The following is a 19,624-nucleotide window of genomic DNA, read 5'->3' as shown; positions in this document are numbered from 1 at the left end:
CATGACATCCCTCTGGTTAAGTACACTACGCTGCTAGGCATGTAGCAATGCACTGTGCAGGTTACAGGCAGACTGGCTCAACACTGGCCTACATCTTGTATGGGGGAATGCACATGTACTTGCATATATAGCAGGCTCAACAGCCAAGTCACAGCACAGGGTAAGATACACCTGTGTAACAGTGCATTACCACAACCAATGTGAACACAGCTGCATATGGTAGGCTAGCATGATATTACAGTAAATGGCCTATCTGTTCCACACCATCCTCCTATGTGCCAGTCACAGAATGTCCCTACATATACTGGGCTGCTACAGTTTGGTCTGATGGCTGTCTGTGGTTTGGGACATGTGTGTGTATGGCTCTACAAACGTGTACGGCAAAATGTTACCATACAATGGGGCAGCATGTAACATCTGATAGACGGAGCTAGGACAATGACATCTACCACAGTCTGTACACAGGCTAAAGTATATATTAACAATACACACACTGCTGACATTCACCATCACTACACAGACCTCAGCACTGTGCAAACACACACAGATTGTCCAGCTTATGTCGTGAAATATAACCCCTACTGTACACGACGTGTAGCACTCTGATATATTACTGGCTTGTTATCAGATATGATGACACTATTTATGGCATACAGCACATATGCACCACTCTATGCATGCCAGATGTACAAACATTGACAGTGGTGTGGCTGGACAGCACATACACAGGGCCAGTATAGACATGTTGCTGTGATAACCTTGTATATTTTCCATTGTAACAGAATTTGTTGCAACATATGTCCTATGAGGGATATGAAGTCAGTAACTGTCATGGCCTTCATCAGCTACAGATTGCAATCTTCACACTACCATCTGCATTCCACAGAGGGATGCGCTGTGGATAACACATGAAACCATAGGCACAACACTGTCCAGTCTGCAGATGTCCCTGCAGATGGGGATTCCTCATATACATGGAACTGACATGGCAGGTATTACTAAATGTACAACAGGCATATCCAGACAAACACTATTAAACTAGCATTACTCCAAATGCAGTATAGCAGTACTTACAGTCTGTAGTCAGTTCAGGCACATCCCCCTCCTGTTTGTTGGCCTGTTTCCACAGTGTATGTTGTTGGAGGTGAATCCCCAATCCATCTGGGATGCCGTTTGCCAAACAACAGATCTAGTTCTTGCTCACAGTGACTGAAAAGGCCCAACACCACCATGAGGTTCCTAGGTATTGGAATGTGTTTCCATGCAATTGGCTATGGGATTGTTACCACAGCTGTTCCACATGCAGTCAGCTAGGGGAGGGCTGCAATTCATGCAGAGACCATCAGCTGATCATGAGCATCACATAAAATACACATGCTGCTGCCTAAACAAGGCAGGTGTGGGTCTCCACATCCACCAAAGAAGGTATGGGGGAGGCAGTCTGAGGCAAATACATGTCAGGGACGGGTAGGAGTGTAAAACTGAAGCATGTTCGTGATACACACCTACCAGCACAGGGTATCAAGCCCCCGACAGCTATGTCCTGCTATCACAGTTCAATGCACTTATTGGATGCACCACATGACTTACCTGATGTGGAGCACTCAGAACATATATGGAAGGGTGAGTGACATCTGCAACAGGGATACAGTAGATATACGGTAGGTGTTGTACACGTGTCTGTCTGCTTGTACAGGTGCCAGTGTCAACACAGGCACACTCACACAGGGACACACACACATTGATGCACTTGGCAGGGCCAAGAGTGCAACTCGTCACTAGTGGGATTGCCACAACACATCAATGTGCAGGTATGACATGCACCAATCAGGTCATATGGAGGCCGTATGGGCAAAGGGTACAAGGAGATGTCACACATCAGGCAGCATGCTTCAGTATGCCCTGGGGGTGGTTGTAGTGAGTGTGGACGTGGACATATGCACCATACAACACACACACACACGAACACACAGAGTGCCAGTTCTGACATGCATGGGTGCATGTCTACACGGGTGTGTTGTGGTCAACTATGCCAGCAGGCTGTACAAGGGTAAATGATGGGTATACCTTGGCGTCAGGCCATATGACAATGGTCTGCATTGTGGCTCAGGCCTGTAGTTACTGCATTTGCCCACACAGGTGGGTATTGCATCCCCCATCCAGTCACCTGTGTGACTAGTGTGTGTGGCCAATGCTGTACACTGCATGCCATGTATGTGTTCCTTAGTCCATGACATGGACACACCACCCACATGCATGTACAGTGACATGTGGAACTGTACCTTGGGTGTTTGGCCCATGTTGTGAACACATATTATCATCGGATGTGCCAGTCATGCCCACCTGTGGCAGGAACTGGTATTGGGTAGCAAATTTACCCTTCACCTACATTCATGGCATGCCAACAGCATTCCCTGATGTCAGTGTCATCTGTCCATACAGGACATGTTGTCAGGCATGGTATGTCCATTGTGAGTCACATGTGAAGGCACCACATGTGGTGCAAGTGTTCATTGGGGAACATGGTAGAGGTGCACTGATACGTGCATATTGGACAGATCGGCAGGGTGACATGCCCTCTGTAGCATACTGCTATCACTGTTTAGCTACTATCAGTGGCCAATATGCAGTGTACTACCCAAGTATTGCATGCTGCCTAGGCATGTGTGTTCATATGACACATGGGTTGAGTGTGTGCTCTGGGTAATAGTGGGGTTGCTAACTTGGATTGTCTTGCCTTGATGTCACAAGTATGGGTATGGCTTTGCACCCCTGCCTCCGAGCTAATTTACATCTGTTATCCCTGTATGGTTGATACTGTGATATATAGTAGGACCACCATAAAATAAAGTAGCAAAACCCCCTCCACAATTGACACACACTCACCTGTACACAGGATACGGGTTGCAAATACACACACACACACACACACACACACACACACACACACACACACACACACACACACACAGACACACACACACACACCTGTCATTTCTGGGAGTAGAATCCCCACCTAACTATTTTATTACACTACAACACTACGCTTTTATAGTACATGCCCTAGACATTACTGGAGTACTATTTCCCTACAGGTGTATTTCACAGTGAATGACATCAGCAGGTTTTTCAAAGCAGGGCATTTCAACTGTACTGCAAGTGACTAGCCTAAAATGCATTGCTCCCTACACAGCCAGTGAGGCATACACAAAACATCCACAACTGACATGAGTGGGTATAGAACCCCTGATCGAGGTCTATATCACACTACAGCATGGAGCTGTTGTAGGTCGCACCACAGGCATTACTAAAGAAGTTTCTCCCCAAAGTGTTACTTCACAATGAATGACATCAGCAGGATTGGCAATGTAGGCCATTTGAAATGTACTGTGAGTGAGTAGCCTATGATGCATTGCTCCATACACAGACATTGCAACACACACAAAACATCCAGAACTGCCATGGATGGAGATGGAACCCTACCACAGTCCTACACCACACTACAGCAATACGCAGTTACAAGGGATGCTACAGAGATTACTGGGCTATGATTTCCCCAGAGGTGTATTTCTAGGTGAGTGACATCAGCAGCCTTGACAAAGTCAAGTATGTGCATTGTACAATGTGTGAGTGGCCTAAAAACATTGCTGTCTACTCAGTCAGACACACACACATTCACACACACACAGTTGCAAGGTCTGGGCTAGAACACCTACCTCACTGCTTTATCACACTACAGCAGTACCCAGTTACAAGACATGTTATATAGATTACTGGGCCTTGATTTCCCCAGAGGTGTATTTCTAGGTGAGTGACATCAGCAGCCTTGACAAAGTCAAGTATGTGTATTGTACGGGGTGTGAGTGGCCTAAAAACATTGCTCCTTACTCAGTCAGGCACACACATACACAGTTGCCAGGTCTGGGGTTAGAACACCTACCTCACTACTTTAGCACACTACAGTAGTATGCAGTTACAAAGTGCGTTACAGTGATTAGTGGGCTATGATTTCCCCAGAGGTGTATTTCTAGGTGAGTGACATTAGCAGCCTTGACAGAGTCATGTATGTGTATTGTACGGGGTGTGAGTGGCCTAAAAACATTGCTCCCTACTCAGTCAGACTCACACACACACACACACACACACACACACACACACACACACACACACACACACACACACACACACACAGTTGCCAGGTCTGGGGTTAGAACACCTACCTCACTACTTTATCACACTACAGCAGTGCATAGTTACAAGGCATGCTACGGGGATTAGTGGGCTATGGTTTCCCCAGAGGTGTATTTCTAGGTGAATGACATCAGCAGCCTTGACAAAGTCAAGTATGTGTATTGTACGGGGTGTGAGTGGCCAAAAACATTGCTCCCTACTCAGTCAGACACACACACACACACACACACACACACACACACACACACACACACACACACACACCATCGCACAGTTGCCAGGTCTGGGATTAGAACACCTACCTCACAACTTTATCACACTACAGCAGTATGCAGTTACAAGGCATGCTATGGAGATTACTGGGCTATGATTTCCCCAGAGATGTATTTCTAGGTGAGTGACATCAGCAGCCTTGACAAAGTCAAGTAGGTGTATTGTACGGGGTGTGAGTGGCCTAAAAATATTGCTCCCTACTCAGTCAAGCACACACACACATTCAAACACCATCACACACACACACACACACACACACACACACACACACACACACACACACACACACACGGTTGCCAGGTCTGGGTTTAAAACACCTTCCTCACTACTTTATCACACTACAGCAGTATGCAGTTATAAGGCGCGCTACAGAGATTACTGGGCTATGTTTTCCCCAGAGGTGTATTTTTAGGTGCGTGACATCTGCACCCTTGCCAATGTTGTGTATACGAACCATACTAAGTGTGAGTAGCCTAGAAAGCATTTCTCTCTACACAGCCAGAGACCGAGACACGCACACATACACACACTCATACAGTTGCCAAGTCTGGGGTTAGAACTACTACCTAACTAGTTTATCAGTACAGCAGTACACAGTTATGGAACGCGCCATGGGGATTACTGAGATACAGCTCCCCCAAAGATGTATTTCACATTGGATGATTTCAGCAGGCTTGTCATGATACTGTTATGGGGAGGGCGGTTTGTGCATGGTCCGTAACACATTCATGTTGGGGTTGACATGCCACATTCAGGTACACACAGGGTCATATGCCACAGGTACGTGTATACAGCTACTAGGTGACATCTTCCTTGTACAGTCATGTTGCACAGCTGGCGCATGCAACATGCCGTCATGCTGACAGATACTGGTGGCTAGTATCTGCAGTGAGTGACACTTGCACCTTATATGTTTGTGGTCCTTTGGCTGTGTGCTGGGTGGGTCAGGCCCAGATGTCTCCTTGTCATAGTCACCCTCTTCAACACATCTATGTCCATCTACCTTTGGCTTATTATAGTGTGTTGTCCTTACATATATGTCTGTATTCCTATCCACTGTGTATGCAAGGCAGAAGTGGTGTATACTGACATGTGTCTGCACTGAGAACTGCAACTGCCAGATGTGTCTGTTCCACTGTTGTTTGCTGACATGGCCTTCTTGTGTTAAAGCGTGTGAGCATGCCCAGTATGGCCATCTGTATTGCATGTGTGGATCAAGTCCAGGTGGTTTGTACTGCGGTGCTGACCTTTGTGCTGTACACCGACAGGTAGCATGCTGTGTCTGCAGGGTATACATCACTCATTTGGCTTTGACTGCTGCTACATTTCTGTGTAGCGGGGGGGACACCAAACCATTTCTACATTTCTATACGGGGGTGGGGGGTGCACACCTGACTATTACCATAAGTGTACATGGGACGGTGGGACACACCTTACACCTTTACACAGTTGCTAGGACTGTACTGGTATGTTGGGTACACCATTTCAGTCTGTAGTCTTACCTATTGTGCTGGCTAGAGGCATACCAGTGTACTACAGATCGTAGCTTTCACTCCCTGCATATTAGTTTCTGACTTCGTAGCCTTCACAACTGACATCCAGCTGGGGCTGGCCTGCTGTAGTCTGTCTGTGTAGGGCTGGAGTAGGGGTTACCCATGGGGCTCATTCAGATGCCATAGTACAGCATTTGTTTGTGTTTGTCCACACCTATCCTGCTGGCTGTGACTGTTGTTGGGTATGTGCCCCCCCAACTGGAATGTGTGGGTCACTTACCTTGTGGGTGTCCCAGTTTTGAGGGTCGTGATGCAGGGCTGCCTATGTCAATGCACATAGTACACTCCCTATACATGGTTGAGCATGGGTAGTGTCATGTTTGGCGTCACTTTTACTGTATGTGCGAGTTGGCGAGAGGTGTCATTCCCTGGGTCCCTACTGTGTCAGTGCATGTGCTATGCGTTGCCTCTTGGCCAAGGCCAGGGCATACTGGGCATGCCTCCTTCTGCCTACTGGAGCAGGCTCAGGTTGTTCCTCATCTGAGTCACTCTGCACCTGTGCAGGCCTTGGCACTGGTTGGGGGCTGTTTGGCCCTGCCCCGTGCTGTTCCTACTGCAGCTGTTTCCGCAGGATCATATTGGGTAGCATGGCACATACAAGGACAACTTGGGTACATGTAGTTGGTGAGTACTGCAAGGCTCCACTGGATGTGTCCAGGCACCGGAACTGTGACTTGAGTATCCCATACACACGCTCTATTATGATTCGTGTTTGTGCGTGTGCATCATTATGGAGTTCTTGTTCAGGTGTGTGTGCATTTCTGATGGGTGTCATCAGCCATGGCTCCAGTGCGTATCCAGCATCCCCCACTAGGTGACCATGTGGAATGTCTCCGTTAGCAAATCTCTGGTACAGCTGCATCAGATGCCAGATGTGGGAATTGTGGTAGCTTCCAGGGCAGCCAGCACACACATTCATTATTATGCCCTGGGCATCGCACACGACCTGGCAGTTGATGGAGGGGAAGCCCTTGCGGTGGATGTAGACCTTACCCCACTCACCTGGTGGTACTTTAATGCGTATGTGCATGCAGTCTATTGCACCCACTACCTCAGGGTATTCTGCTATCTGGTGAAAGAGATGCATATTGCTGGCCAACACCTCACGGGTGATGGGGAAATATACATGCTCACCGACATGTGCTGACATGGCATCCTGGAACTGGTGGAGTACCCTGGATACTGATGCCTGTGAAATCCTCATCATATCCCCAGTTGGCCTTTGGAAGGTACCTGTAGCTAGTATTCTTAGACCTACACATACCTTGGTATCCACTGGGATGGGTTCCCCTCTGTTAGTTCTGTGTGTGAGGCGTGGCTCAGCAATTTGCTGTAGGAGGTCCCTGTCCACCCTGTAGTGCTCCACTATGTCCAGCTCATGTAGCCCTTGTTAGGTTACCCTGGGTCTCTACACTCTTCTCCATCTCCTCACTGTGGGTTGCTCAGCAGCATTCACATTCTCACCACCCTCAGCCTCTTGCACATGCTGATTATGATAGCAAAAGCAGACCCTAACATTTTTTCTCTTGCTTTCGTTTTGTAAAATTTCCCCATCTGTATACACCGGTGGTGCAGGGTTTTTGCGAAAAACATGGGGGAAAGGTGTTTGCATAGTTTATAGTGGTGTGCTGGGCTGGTCTGTTGCCTGTGTAATTGACTGATTCTGATACATTTCACCTGTCAGCTAAGCTAGCTCTCCTTGATTACCTTCCTAATGTTGTTTTCCCTTCCCATTGCCTCCCTGTTTAAGGCCGTGTGTGCACCACGCAAACAGAGTGCTCATATGTGCACACAGCTGCTTTTTCCTGGTTTAACTTCCTTTTCTTCCTGTAGGACCTGGTGCACAACGCGCACACCTGCTTACACTTTGTAAAGTTTGCTAGGCAGGTTTAGACACACCCCTGGCTTAGCTGTGCTAGCCTAGGAGCAATCTCGAGCCACAGGTCTCCAATCCCGCTTTCAGTATGCCTGACACCCCCCCCCCATGATGTCACCTATATCCTAGCCTTGCACCCAGCTATTTATACTCTTACACTTTTGGGACCTGCCTCACACCCTAGAAAAATCTAGGATTCGCTAACCTTTCAATCATTTGCATAGGATTGCCTACTAATGTATAGTTACATGTCCCACACTGAGCTTCCCCCCTTAGCAACCACTACTCACTGGCCAAGTTGTCTTTTGCCTGCCATTGACTTGCATGGCAATATACTGACTTTTGTTAGAATGGTCATTTTCAGTTTATTTTATTATTTTCCCCCCAGTCCCATTTGCGCGCCACTGCCCTATGCTTAAACAGCCGGGATCAACGGGAAAAAAATTTAAGTTGTTTTATTAATTTTTTAAACAGTTTGCAATGCTAATGGCCTTCTACTTGGCCATTGGCATGCTTCCTCAATGATATGCAGCCTTTATTTGGAGCTGTTATAGCTCCGTTTTGGAATATGCAGAAATGTACTCGGTTAGTAACCGAGTACATTTCTGCAGTTTGCACTTGTCTTCAACGGACTATTGCAAGCTTCCTGGATTGCAATATCACCTCATTTGCATGGATTTCTCAAGAAAATGAGGTGATTTGCATACCAGGGCTGAGTCCGTGCAAGATTAGTGCTGGAGCTGTCATGCACGCCCCTTCCTGGATCGCACGGCAGACATATTGCCTGCGTGAGCTACTGCACTCATCTTGCATGCCGTGCAAGCTTTTGAGAATCCAGGGATTAGTGTCAAACTTAAAAAGTTGTTACTTAATAGTGAGAAACTGATGTTTGAGGAAACACAGTAATAAACTGATTGAAACATCTTCACTCATTTTAAATGAATTCTAATGTATTTTAATCATGTGCAGAAATTTACCATCTGTGTTAACTCTTCTTCCATAATCAGAGTAGTAAATTTTCTCTCAAACTTGGACTATAACAAGTTCTTCACTGGGGAAAGTTGAAGTCAACTAAATGATCAAATTGATGAGATTCAGAAGTACTTGGGTTCTGTGCTAATTATTTTGTTTTGCTCAAAAGTAAGACTAGTTGTATGGCAATAGCCTGCTTTATTGATCTGATTTATTGTTTTTTTTTCTCATTGTAGTTATATGTGCATAAAGAATTTCAGAGAGAAAGTGGTCCGTAACAGCTGACAGTATATATTTATGAATTAAAAAAAATCCCCATTTATAATTTATGTTGTATTTTTAGAGTGGACCTCATTATTTTTAAAGTGATAAGTTTAGCTGTTCTCCTTTGTGGATGTGTGAGATAATATTAGTGGGCAGTTTCCTGGGTAACTGATATACTTTGGTCTGTGGAGTAATCCAGACAACACAGCAGTGACCACAGCACCAAATGGAAAGGAGACACCTAGAAACATTTCACTAGCACATCACCAAGTGGCATTTGAGGACAAGCGAGTAAGCAGTTTATACACTGCCGTTACTTGATATTTTGCATTGCAATATTTCATAATACTACAATCCTACATTAACTTAAAGGTGCTTTTTGTAATGGAATGTACCCCATTAAGTAATTCTGTAAAATTTGAAAAATACTCATGCAAAGCGTCTGTAATTGTTCAGTGATGAATGTGATATGTGTTAATAACTGTATATGACTTCTTTGCTGGATCATTTTGCAGTTTTATGTTTCATTTATGTGTGTAAAAGTGGAACACATATTGGGTGTATATCAGTTGAAACAATATGAAGTTAAGAAGGGTATACAAGCTGTTTGGCTACACACACACACACACACACACACACACATATATATATATATATATATATATATATATATACCTGTGTCCATGGATATGTTGAAGTAAGTGCACACACAGCCAGGAAATGGAACAGCTCGTCGTAAGTTCACCAAAGCAGATTCAATAAATCCAGGTAGGCACCAAACAAATTCAAATAATTCCTTTATTCAGAACCACAGAATGATAAAACACAAGCGCTTTCGCTCAGAGGAATTCTGAGCTTTATCAAGTGACACCATGCTGTTAAATCAGGTGTCTTATATACCTTGAAAATCCTAGATTAATTAGAGAGCACTGCCAATTAACATTTTAAAGAGACTATGCGCTTTTCCACATGCTTAAAAATTAATTAAAACAAAATGCATAAAAAAATAGTAATAGAGTATGCTTAAAATAATGCTCTACAATTATTTACATGTAGAAAAACCAAAGATACCGGTTTTGTTTGGCATCCCTAAAATCCACAAGGGAACCAACCCGCCAGCATTCAGGCCAATAGTGGCAGGGGCAGGAGGAATCACAGAACCCATCGGCAAATTCATTGATTGTTTGACCAAGAGATTCACCCCCCTGCAAGGACTCCTGGCATTTTCTGTGTGATTTTCCTACTACCAAGTTTTCTCCTGACCTGTTGCTGGTGACCATTGACATCAATGATCTCTTTTCCACTATTCCACATGATGAGGGTCTGGACTGGTTTGGTGAGTTTCTCACCAATGAAACTGATATGAACAACAGACTAAGTAACTTGGTCACTGAATTCATGGAAATCGTACTACGTAACAATTTCATCTTTTTTAATGGAGAACTCTTCAAGCAAAGTAAAGGAGTAGCAATGGGGGCATCCTGTGCCACCTTTTATGCCAACGTGGTGCTTCACGTATGGGAGCACAAGTTTGTGTTGGTCCCCCCTTGGGAACAACATCTGCTCCTCTACAGACGTTACCTCGACGATATCTGCATTTTGTGGCAAGGGTCTGAGGATGAGCTTCTGAGCTTTTTTGTTCACATCAATGCAAGTACCAATTTTTTGCAGTTCACCCATTCTATCGATCCAGACCAATTGCATTATTTGGACATCACCATATACAAAAATTACTTGGAGAACAGTTTTCAATCTAAGCTGTATCGAAAACCCACTTTTTCCAACTCTGTCCTGCACTTTGAGAGTGCACATCCTTTTTTCCAGAAAAAAGGTATTGTCAAAGGACAACTCATCAGGGCAAGTAGGATTTGCAGTGGACATGACGACTACATGGCAGAAGTCAAGTTTTTGGAAGGTCTGTTCCTAGAAAGGGGCTATCCTTTGGACCTCTTTAAAAGCCTGGTCGAGGAGGTAAATTCTAAAAGAGGAACTGTCTACCCACCCCTTCTGGGTAAGGGAATGGGCACACCAGCTAGTTCTGTTCCCGTTATCACCAATGAATTTAAGAACAGTTTTATCTACACCTATTCTTTGCATTCAAGGGAAATGGAGGAATCTATAAGAAAATATTGGCCTGTACTCGCCCTCTTTGAAGAGTTTAGGGGGCTATTGCCTGACCAACCCTCATTTGTAAGGAGAAGGGGTACCAATCTTAAGGAAATGTTTGAAAAAAAGCAGAACATTACAAGGAAAACCAACCCAGTAAGAAAGGGTACGTTTAAATGCGGGGCATGTAGCCAATGCCATGCCATCTTGGAAGAAAAAAGTATCACCATTCCATCCAGAAGGTTTAAAATCTACCCATCAGGCCATTTTACATGTGGTAGCAAGGGAGTGGTATATCTAGGCTTCTGCACAACATGCAACAGTTTCTATGTAGGAAAAACGGAAAGGGAATTCCGCAAGCGGATATATGAACATTTTTACGATATAAACAAAAAGAAGGAAACCAACGCTTTTTACAAACACTCCCTGACCTGTCCAAACATAAAACTGAGATTCATGGTACTGGAACAAGTTGAGCCTGATGCCAGGGGGGGTGATTGGGAATCAACTTTAGAATACCGAGAACTCCTCTGGCAATTAAAGTTAGATGCTGGGAGACCCCCTGGGCTTAACGGTTTGATCAGTATCAAGCCACTATTGAAACTAAGAAGGGCAAGACTTTAATTTGATATTCCCCATACAATTATTTATGACAAGCACCCATACACATGGACATGTTTTTTACTTAATGTTATACCACACAAGGTCTATGTTAAGGAACAACCTATTGTATAGCATAGTTTAGTTTAGTTAAGATATAGTGTTCTCTTTTTCCAGCAGAGCTGTCAACAAGGCCAAGAAAAGAAAATATTGTCATACCTACATTAGGCATTAGCCTTATATTACAATTACACGAACAACAGTTGGTATGTCAAGCCATTCCATCTTATTTCAATTTTCAAAAGAAGTGCAGATTTTTGCACACAGCAAGTTTTACTACAAAGTTAAACATCATGGAAATAGTGCATAATGTTTTGTTTATTTTTATGTTATTACCATTTTTAGCAGTAACAGATGCATTAATGCATTATTTTAAGCATACTCTATTACTATTTTTTATGCATTTTGTTTTAATGAATTTTTAAGCATGTGGAAAAGCGCATAGTCTCTTTAAAATGTTAACTGGCAGTGCTCTCTAATTAATCTAGGATTTTCAAGGTATATAAGACACCTGATTTAACAGCATGGTGTCACTTGATAAAGCTCAGAATTCCTCTGAGCGAAAGCGCTTGTGTTTTATCATTCTGTGGTTCTGAATAAAGGAATTATTTGAATTCGTTTGGTGCCTACCTGGATTTACTGAATCTGCTTTGGTGAACTTACAACAAGCTGTTCCATTTCCTGGCTGTGTATGCACTTACTTCCTGGTTTGGTTCTTTGCTGTTTGTTTGACTTCCATGGATATGTTGATATATATATATATACGTGTGTGTGTGTGTGTGTGTGTGTGTGTGTGGCGCTAAGAAATACATACATAAAAAGATTTGAGTTGCTCTAATGGGCAAGAATCAAACAAGCAATGCTGAAGTGTCCATGAGGTCAGTTGCATATATGCCCAGTGTAATAACTAATTATTGGTGCTACTGTGCATTGTAAATAGTTTTGTTACATTACATTACATGCACTATTTTCCATGTAATAACAGTACCCAATGTGGTGGCCAGTACCAGATAATACCTTATGTATCATACAAAGGTATATTGCACTGTAGGTCCATAGATGAAAAGCCTTTCAACCGTTGAAAGTTCCATAATTCTACATTACCACCCATATTGGTAGCAGAGTCATGTCAGTGATGGAAAAGGTAACACATTTGCCTTTGGTGCAGAAGACTGTGTGTTGTATTCCCATACCAGGTAGTTGGACTGCTGACACTGCAGTGCAGCATAAGGGTGGTGCCTTTTTTTTGTTGACTGTGTTGTCCTTTGGATGAGATGTTAAACCAAGGCCCCATCTGCCTGAGTTGGTGGTAGCTTAGGTGGATGTAAAAGATTCCACAGCACCTATCCAAAAGATTAGGGGAAGTTCCTTATGTCCTGTCCATATTTCTCATAGTAGTATAAATACAACCTCATGTCTCCCCTGAAAAGAGACTACTAATCTAGTGGGACTAATCCATTCAGCAAAGGTATCATCATACTTATAACATGATTATCATATTCTGATTATGAAATATTAATAAAATGTTTGGCATTACATTGTGTACCTGCATCGAGAATAGCATATAGAAAAAATACAGCTGCTTGTATGCATTTCTTTTGCATTATGGCTTGCCACAATTGATCATAAATTGCTCCAAGGGCCTCTCTTCTCATCCACTGGATCTACTGAACCTGACTAAGGCACTGCCACACTAACTTTGACCCATGTTTGGGATCTGTGATGAGATCAAGACTTTCTGAGACCCTGACATGCTGCTGCTCAGAAGTGTTTTTTCCCTACAAAACCACCCCCATGTGCCTGTATACCCCGCAGTACTCGAACCACTCTACTTGATTGTCTAGGACAGATTATTATGCATATTGAGCCTGAACAATGTCACAGCACGTCTGTTGCTGACCAGTCAAAGTCTTGCATGTCTCTAGAGCTAGCTGTGACATATGTCTTCTCCTGGCATCTCTTTGCACAGGTGCCACATAAGCACTGCCAGCTGTGAAATTCTAGAGTGTTTCTGAATGTTGTATTGTGGTGCACAAGACATTCGTGTTGAGCCACATGATGTCCCCCTGTTCAGGGTGTAATGTGATGTCATCATTGAGTTGGTTATGTAAGACAGTATCACTACTTATTGAGCTATGTACATGCTGTGGGGTGGGGGGTCCTGCCAGTACACTTTGCAACTGTGTGCCACTGTCCTCAGGTTGTATCATGAATCTGAGCGTTGTGTCATTGTTGTAAACAGCTATTGTGCTGTCCACTTCAGACTGTTGAGCTACTACAGTGGGCATAAGTGTTTCTTGTGATGAGCCTCTGAAAGAATAATTAATAAGATGTTTATACCTTGACAACCAAAAATTAATATTTATTTATAAACACATGATGCAGATACTTACCATGTAGGTTTTGTGAATTCTCTGACATGTCCAATGTAGATGGGGCACCTAGTGAGGAAAGTTGTAATTAGTTACACAGCTATCCATGGCAGTTTATGCTGGTGTGAATTATTGCTACCAGCTATGTACTGACCTTCCAGTGTGTACACTGTGGCTGCTGCAGTTGTCTAAAAGTACTAGTGTCAACACCCCCTCTGATGATTCTTGTGAACTATTCCTCTGTATCATACTCGTCACCCATTATGGATGGAAGGTACTCCTCATCTGGTGTTAGTGGTTGAATTGTGGAAGGGCCCCAGTCCATGGTGCTGCAGGTAACTGCATTATGCCTAGCTTTTGTCCTTGCATGTTTCAGTAGGACATTTGCTCTTTTCCTACATTATACTAATGAATTGTTTGTTTCCTCAGCAACATTGATGTCAGCCATTACTTAATTCTATGCCTTATCTCTCTCTTTCTGCTTTGGTCCCACTTTCCTAAACAGATGTTTCCCATATGTCCATTAGAATGTGTTTTTCTTCAGGTGTGGAATTGTTTCTCCTAAGTTTTCATCCCTGTTGCTGTGGCATGTTGCATCCTAAAAATCATTAGTCAGGTAGTTTATATATATATATATATATATATATATATATATATATATATTTGTGTGTGTGTGTGTGTATATATATGTATATATATATATATATATATATATATATATATATATATATATATATATATATATATATATATATATATACATATATATATATATATATATATATATATATATATGTGTGTGTGTGTATTTTTAATGTAAGCATGGCAATTTATTTATTAGAGCGGCCCTGTTTTCCCGAAACAGTTTAAAAAACCCACAACCTATGATGATGCACTAATTTGAAAAAAATGGCACCTTACACTTTCTAACCTCTACAGAGTAACTCTGTTAAAAAAGCAAATCTGACATACTTGACCAGCAAAATATTGTTCAGGTGAGATGTTGTCAATGAACTGTACTAGCCCTATAGGTTTACTAATATTACCCTCTTTTCCATTTTTTATCATTTCTTCATGCTTTCTCCAACTGTCAATGACAAAGGTAGGTGCAACATAAGTTAAAATGGTGAACTTCAATGTATTGGCATAAATTCAGGCTGATTTTATGAATGTCCTATTCAAATGAATCATCTAAACTGAGCTCTTTGAATCACACCATTACATGAGTGTGTATGAGGTACAGCTGACGTACAGTGACCTCAGCATGCCATGAGTGTGTTATGCCAGAGGAGAACATAAAAGATCTTCAGCATAATAAATTATTCCATAACTTTTCCATATGTGTTTATCATAACAAAAGTGTGTTTTAATTAACTGAAACCTAATATTCTGTTTCTATGATCCCTGGAAGACCTTTCAAAATAGTATCAATGGTTTTCTTAAATTGGAGCAAAACAACATTTAAAAGTGTATTAATGAATTCATTAACTAGCTGTAAATATCTGTATCAAAGCAACACAGGTTGTATTACTAATACTCTCATAAATGCTTTCATGAACTAAATAAATGAAGACCGATGCACTTTTGAATTCATTCATGTGCTTTACAAACCACTGGTATAAAACCTCTGCAGATATCACATTCCTTTATGTTTTCCATTTATGTAACTACCAGCATCAGGGAGCATAAAAGTAAATGTCTATGTGACTTGTTCAATCCAATTAGTAAAGCAACCTTTACAGACAGATACATTTCATAGGTCTTACCCTTATATGGTTTCATGAATTGGGCACACTGATGTCACATCACAGAGGGTATGTTTCACAACCTTTTATCTCTGGCCTGCACTTTCATGCCATACTTTTTGACTGGAGTTTGCAAGATGGCATCTGTGAAAGCCGATGGTCAATCCACAAATTGGTCTGAGAAAGACACCAGGATCCTCATCTACCTACTGCAGAAGTCATACCAGCAGGTCAATTGTCCAAGCAGTAGCTGGCAATGAATTGAATAGATAGAACTGACATCTAACAGGAGCTGGGGGAGCACTTATCATTGCTGACAGGGATCCCCCACTCTGGGCAGCAGTATCAGCACTGGTATGATAACCTGCAGAGGTAGACGTAGGACTGACTGACCCAGTGGGTAGGTCAGGTGCAGGAGGGAAGGCCAGAGTTCTACAGCAAGTATATTTTATTTTCCCTGTAATATAAAAAAGGTTAATGTAGGCAAAATGTTGTAAATGTACATTTATAAATAGTTAAAATAAATGAAGGTACATATATTTCTCTATTTATTACTGATTGCCCTAATTTTCATATTTGTAGATACATATAAATACACAGATAAGCAGTGTCAGATTGTTAGAAATGTTAGTGTCAATTTGCAGGAAATATTTAACTTTTTAAAAATATGCTGACAGTGAATAATTCCCGAAATGTTTTCATGGTTAGTAGTAGGGATAAGTAAGGCTCTAGTGGTTTAAGTGCCAGCAGTGCAACAGGTAGCATACTTGTCTTTGGTTAAGAAGGTTATGGGTTCTATTCTCACACCAGGCAGATGGATTGCTGACAATGCAGGGCAGCATAAGTGGGGGTGCTGCACTCCTGAGTGTGCTATCCTTTGAATGTAAAAGATCCCTTGGCACCTATCGAAATGAGCTGGAGAAGTTCACCAATGCCCAGACCAAATTTCCCTTTGTAATATAAATACATCTTGTGTCTCCTTTGAAAAGAATAAACTAGCCAAGTGAGACTAGCCATGTCAACAAAGGATAAATAAGTAAAAATACATAAATAAAATGTGCAAACTGTTTGCTAGTAGAAAATATGTAACTTCATTACAAAATTTGTGTTACAAGTACAAAACGAGTGACCACAGATAGCCACCACGCCTTATGCAGAGTGGGGGTGGGAGACAAAGCAGTAAATGTATGCCCTGCATACACCTTGCATGCTGGACTGCTAAATTCATTTTACCAGTAACTATGAATTGTATACCTTAAAGATAATTGAAAATGATTTGCCTCAGATAACACAAGTGAGTTTTGCAAATCACAATACATTTTTGGGTCAAACATATGTTGTTGTAAAAGTCAGAATAGTATAAGGAAATATATAAAAGAATTCAGCACTAGCATCCTTGTCCTCTCACACTCTGGTGCCTCACGATGTAGCAAATAACAGGAATAAAGTGTACAGTAACAATTTCTTGTACCACATTTGCATTGATAAAACAATGTATAGCCTCAGTCATAGCATAGGCAAACAAATATGCATTTCAAATCTCATACAATAAGCACCAAGAAGACAGAAGTTTAAGGACATGGAAGGCACATGTGAGTATTAGTCATGTCATTGTATAACCAAAACATAAATCCAGTCATTTATTACCTGTTCAAATTGGATAGCTCTCAGGAAAAAAAATTATCTTATTTATTTATTTATTTGCAGTTTGTTTACCGGGAAAGTCCATTGGGCCAAAAAATGAGCCCGTTTTCAGTAGAGACCCGGGAAGAAAAGCTCCAAAACAGTTTTACAATAAAAATAACAAAATGTTCAAATGCAGCTATAGAGTAGAAATCACCAGAAAATCATGATGCAAATTTTACAATAAAAATTGATAGTAAGCCAATTATACTTAGATTTTAAATTAAAGAGTGAAAAAATTTTAAAATTTATACATTTATGGGAATAAAATAAGACAACCACAAAGTGGAAGAGGCGAAACTTATTGAAGGAATGTTGTTATGGAGCAGTATTCTTAGGACATATAAAATTACAATAGTAGGAGATAGAAAGAAGTGGGATGTATACTTTCATAAGGCAGAAATAATGAGGCCTTAAGGAGGGAAGGATGCTAGTTGGTTTTAATTACAAAGAGAAAGGTGGATAGAAATAGTGGCGAAATAGTGATTGGATAACAAGTAGGCTAGAGCAGGGTAGGGGTGCAGTGGAGGGTGTAAGGTGGGATGAGAACAGGAATAATCCCATCGTAAGGAGAGGTGGGAGTGAAGGATGTTCTTAAAGGAAGAGAGGTTATGGGTAGTACGAATACGTGGAGGAAGGGAATTCCATAGTTGTGCTAGTGAGAAAGATAGTAGAAGTGTTCCTGGAGTGTGTATAGGCTTGTGTACTTCTAGGAGGTTCTGGTTGCTGGACCTGAGTGGTCTGCTAGGCTGGTGTATATGGAGGGTGGAGGAGAGTGATGGACAATATGATGGTTTGAAGATGAGTTTATGGGCAGCGGAGAGTTGGATGTATGAAAGATAGTTTGGGAGTTATAACAAGTTCAAGGAGTGGAGAGCTTTGGAATGGTGGGAGGAGTAGTTGGATCCGGTAGCAAACTTGTCAATTTTGGTATAGCAGGAAGCTAGTTTGGACTTTAAGGAGGATTGAAGGCTGGTAAGGACAGGAGCACCACACAGAAGGGAGGGGAGGAGATATGTAGTAGAGAGGGTATGTTTGGATGAGAAGGTGAGATAATGGTTGTGGCAATATAACATCTTACACTTGCATCAAATATAATTGCAAAAATATTGCAATCAACATAAACAAACCTTTCACCAGAGTCAATAGTAGTAAAGTTTGGCAGCATTACATCACGTGTGTCGTCCATTCCGGTCCATCCCTCCTCCATCCTCTCTCTCCCTCCCACCCTCTCTCTCCCTCCCCCTCTCTCTCTTTCCCTCTCCCTCTCTCTCTTTCCCTCTCCCTCTCTCTCTCCCTCTCTCTCCTCTTCCCTTCCTCCTCTCTCTCTCTCTCCTCTTTCCTCTCCTCTTCCTCTCTCTCCTCTCCTCTCCTCTTTCCTCTCCCTCTCCCCTCTCTCTCTCTCTCCCCTCTCTCTCTCCTTCCTCTCTCTCTCTCCTCTCTCTCTCTCTCCTCCTCCTCCTCCTCTCTCCTCTCCTCTCTCTCTCTCCTCTCTCCTCTCTCTCTCCTCTTCCTCCTCCTCTCCTCCTCCTCTCTCCTCTCCCTCTCCTCTCCTCTCCTCCTCTTTCCTCTCCTCTCCTCCCTTCCTCTTTCCTCCTCTTCCTCCCTCCCTCCTCTCTCTCCTCTCTTCCTCTCCTCCTCTCCTCTCCTCTCCTTCTCCTCCTCTCCTTCCTCCTCCTCCTCTCCTCTCCTCTCTCTCTCTCTCGTTCCCTCCCTCTCCTCTCTCTCCCTCTCCTCTCTCCTTGTCCCTCCCTTCTCTCCTCTCTCCTCCTCCTCCTCTCTCCTCCTCTGTCTCTTTTGTCCCCTTCCTCCTCCTCCTCTCCTCTCTCCTCCTCCTCTCCTCCTTCCTCCTCTTCCTTCTCTCCTCCTCTTTCCTCCTCCTTTCTCTGCCTCCTTGTGGTGTGGTGGTGTGTGGTGTCTCTCTCTCTC

At 42.7% G+C, this 19,624-nt stretch overlaps 1 protein-coding gene across 1 annotated transcript in view; it reads right to left on the bottom strand.

Annotated features, from left to right (window-relative positions):
* LOC122803883 (capping protein inhibiting regulator of actin dynamics-like) overlaps positions 1–19,624 on the bottom strand; it is a gene marked incomplete at its 5' end in the record, with an annotated part of 81,178 nt that overhangs the window by 60,559 nt on the left and 995 nt on the right. Inside the window, one exon of the mRNA XM_044073564.1 lies at positions 19,187–19,255. Coding sequence (XP_043929499.1) covers positions 19,187–19,255 — 69 coding nt within the window. The remainder of the gene's footprint in view (positions 1–19,186; positions 19,256–19,624) is intronic.

Source organism: Protopterus annectens, chromosome 6.part0, assembly GCF_019279795.1.
Source record: "Protopterus annectens isolate FY-2018-M chromosome 6.part0, PAN1.0, whole genome shotgun sequence".
NCBI lineage: Eukaryota > Metazoa > Chordata > Ceratodontiformes > Protopteridae > Protopterus > Protopterus annectens.
This window is presented reverse-complemented; position numbering and strand designations above follow the sequence as displayed.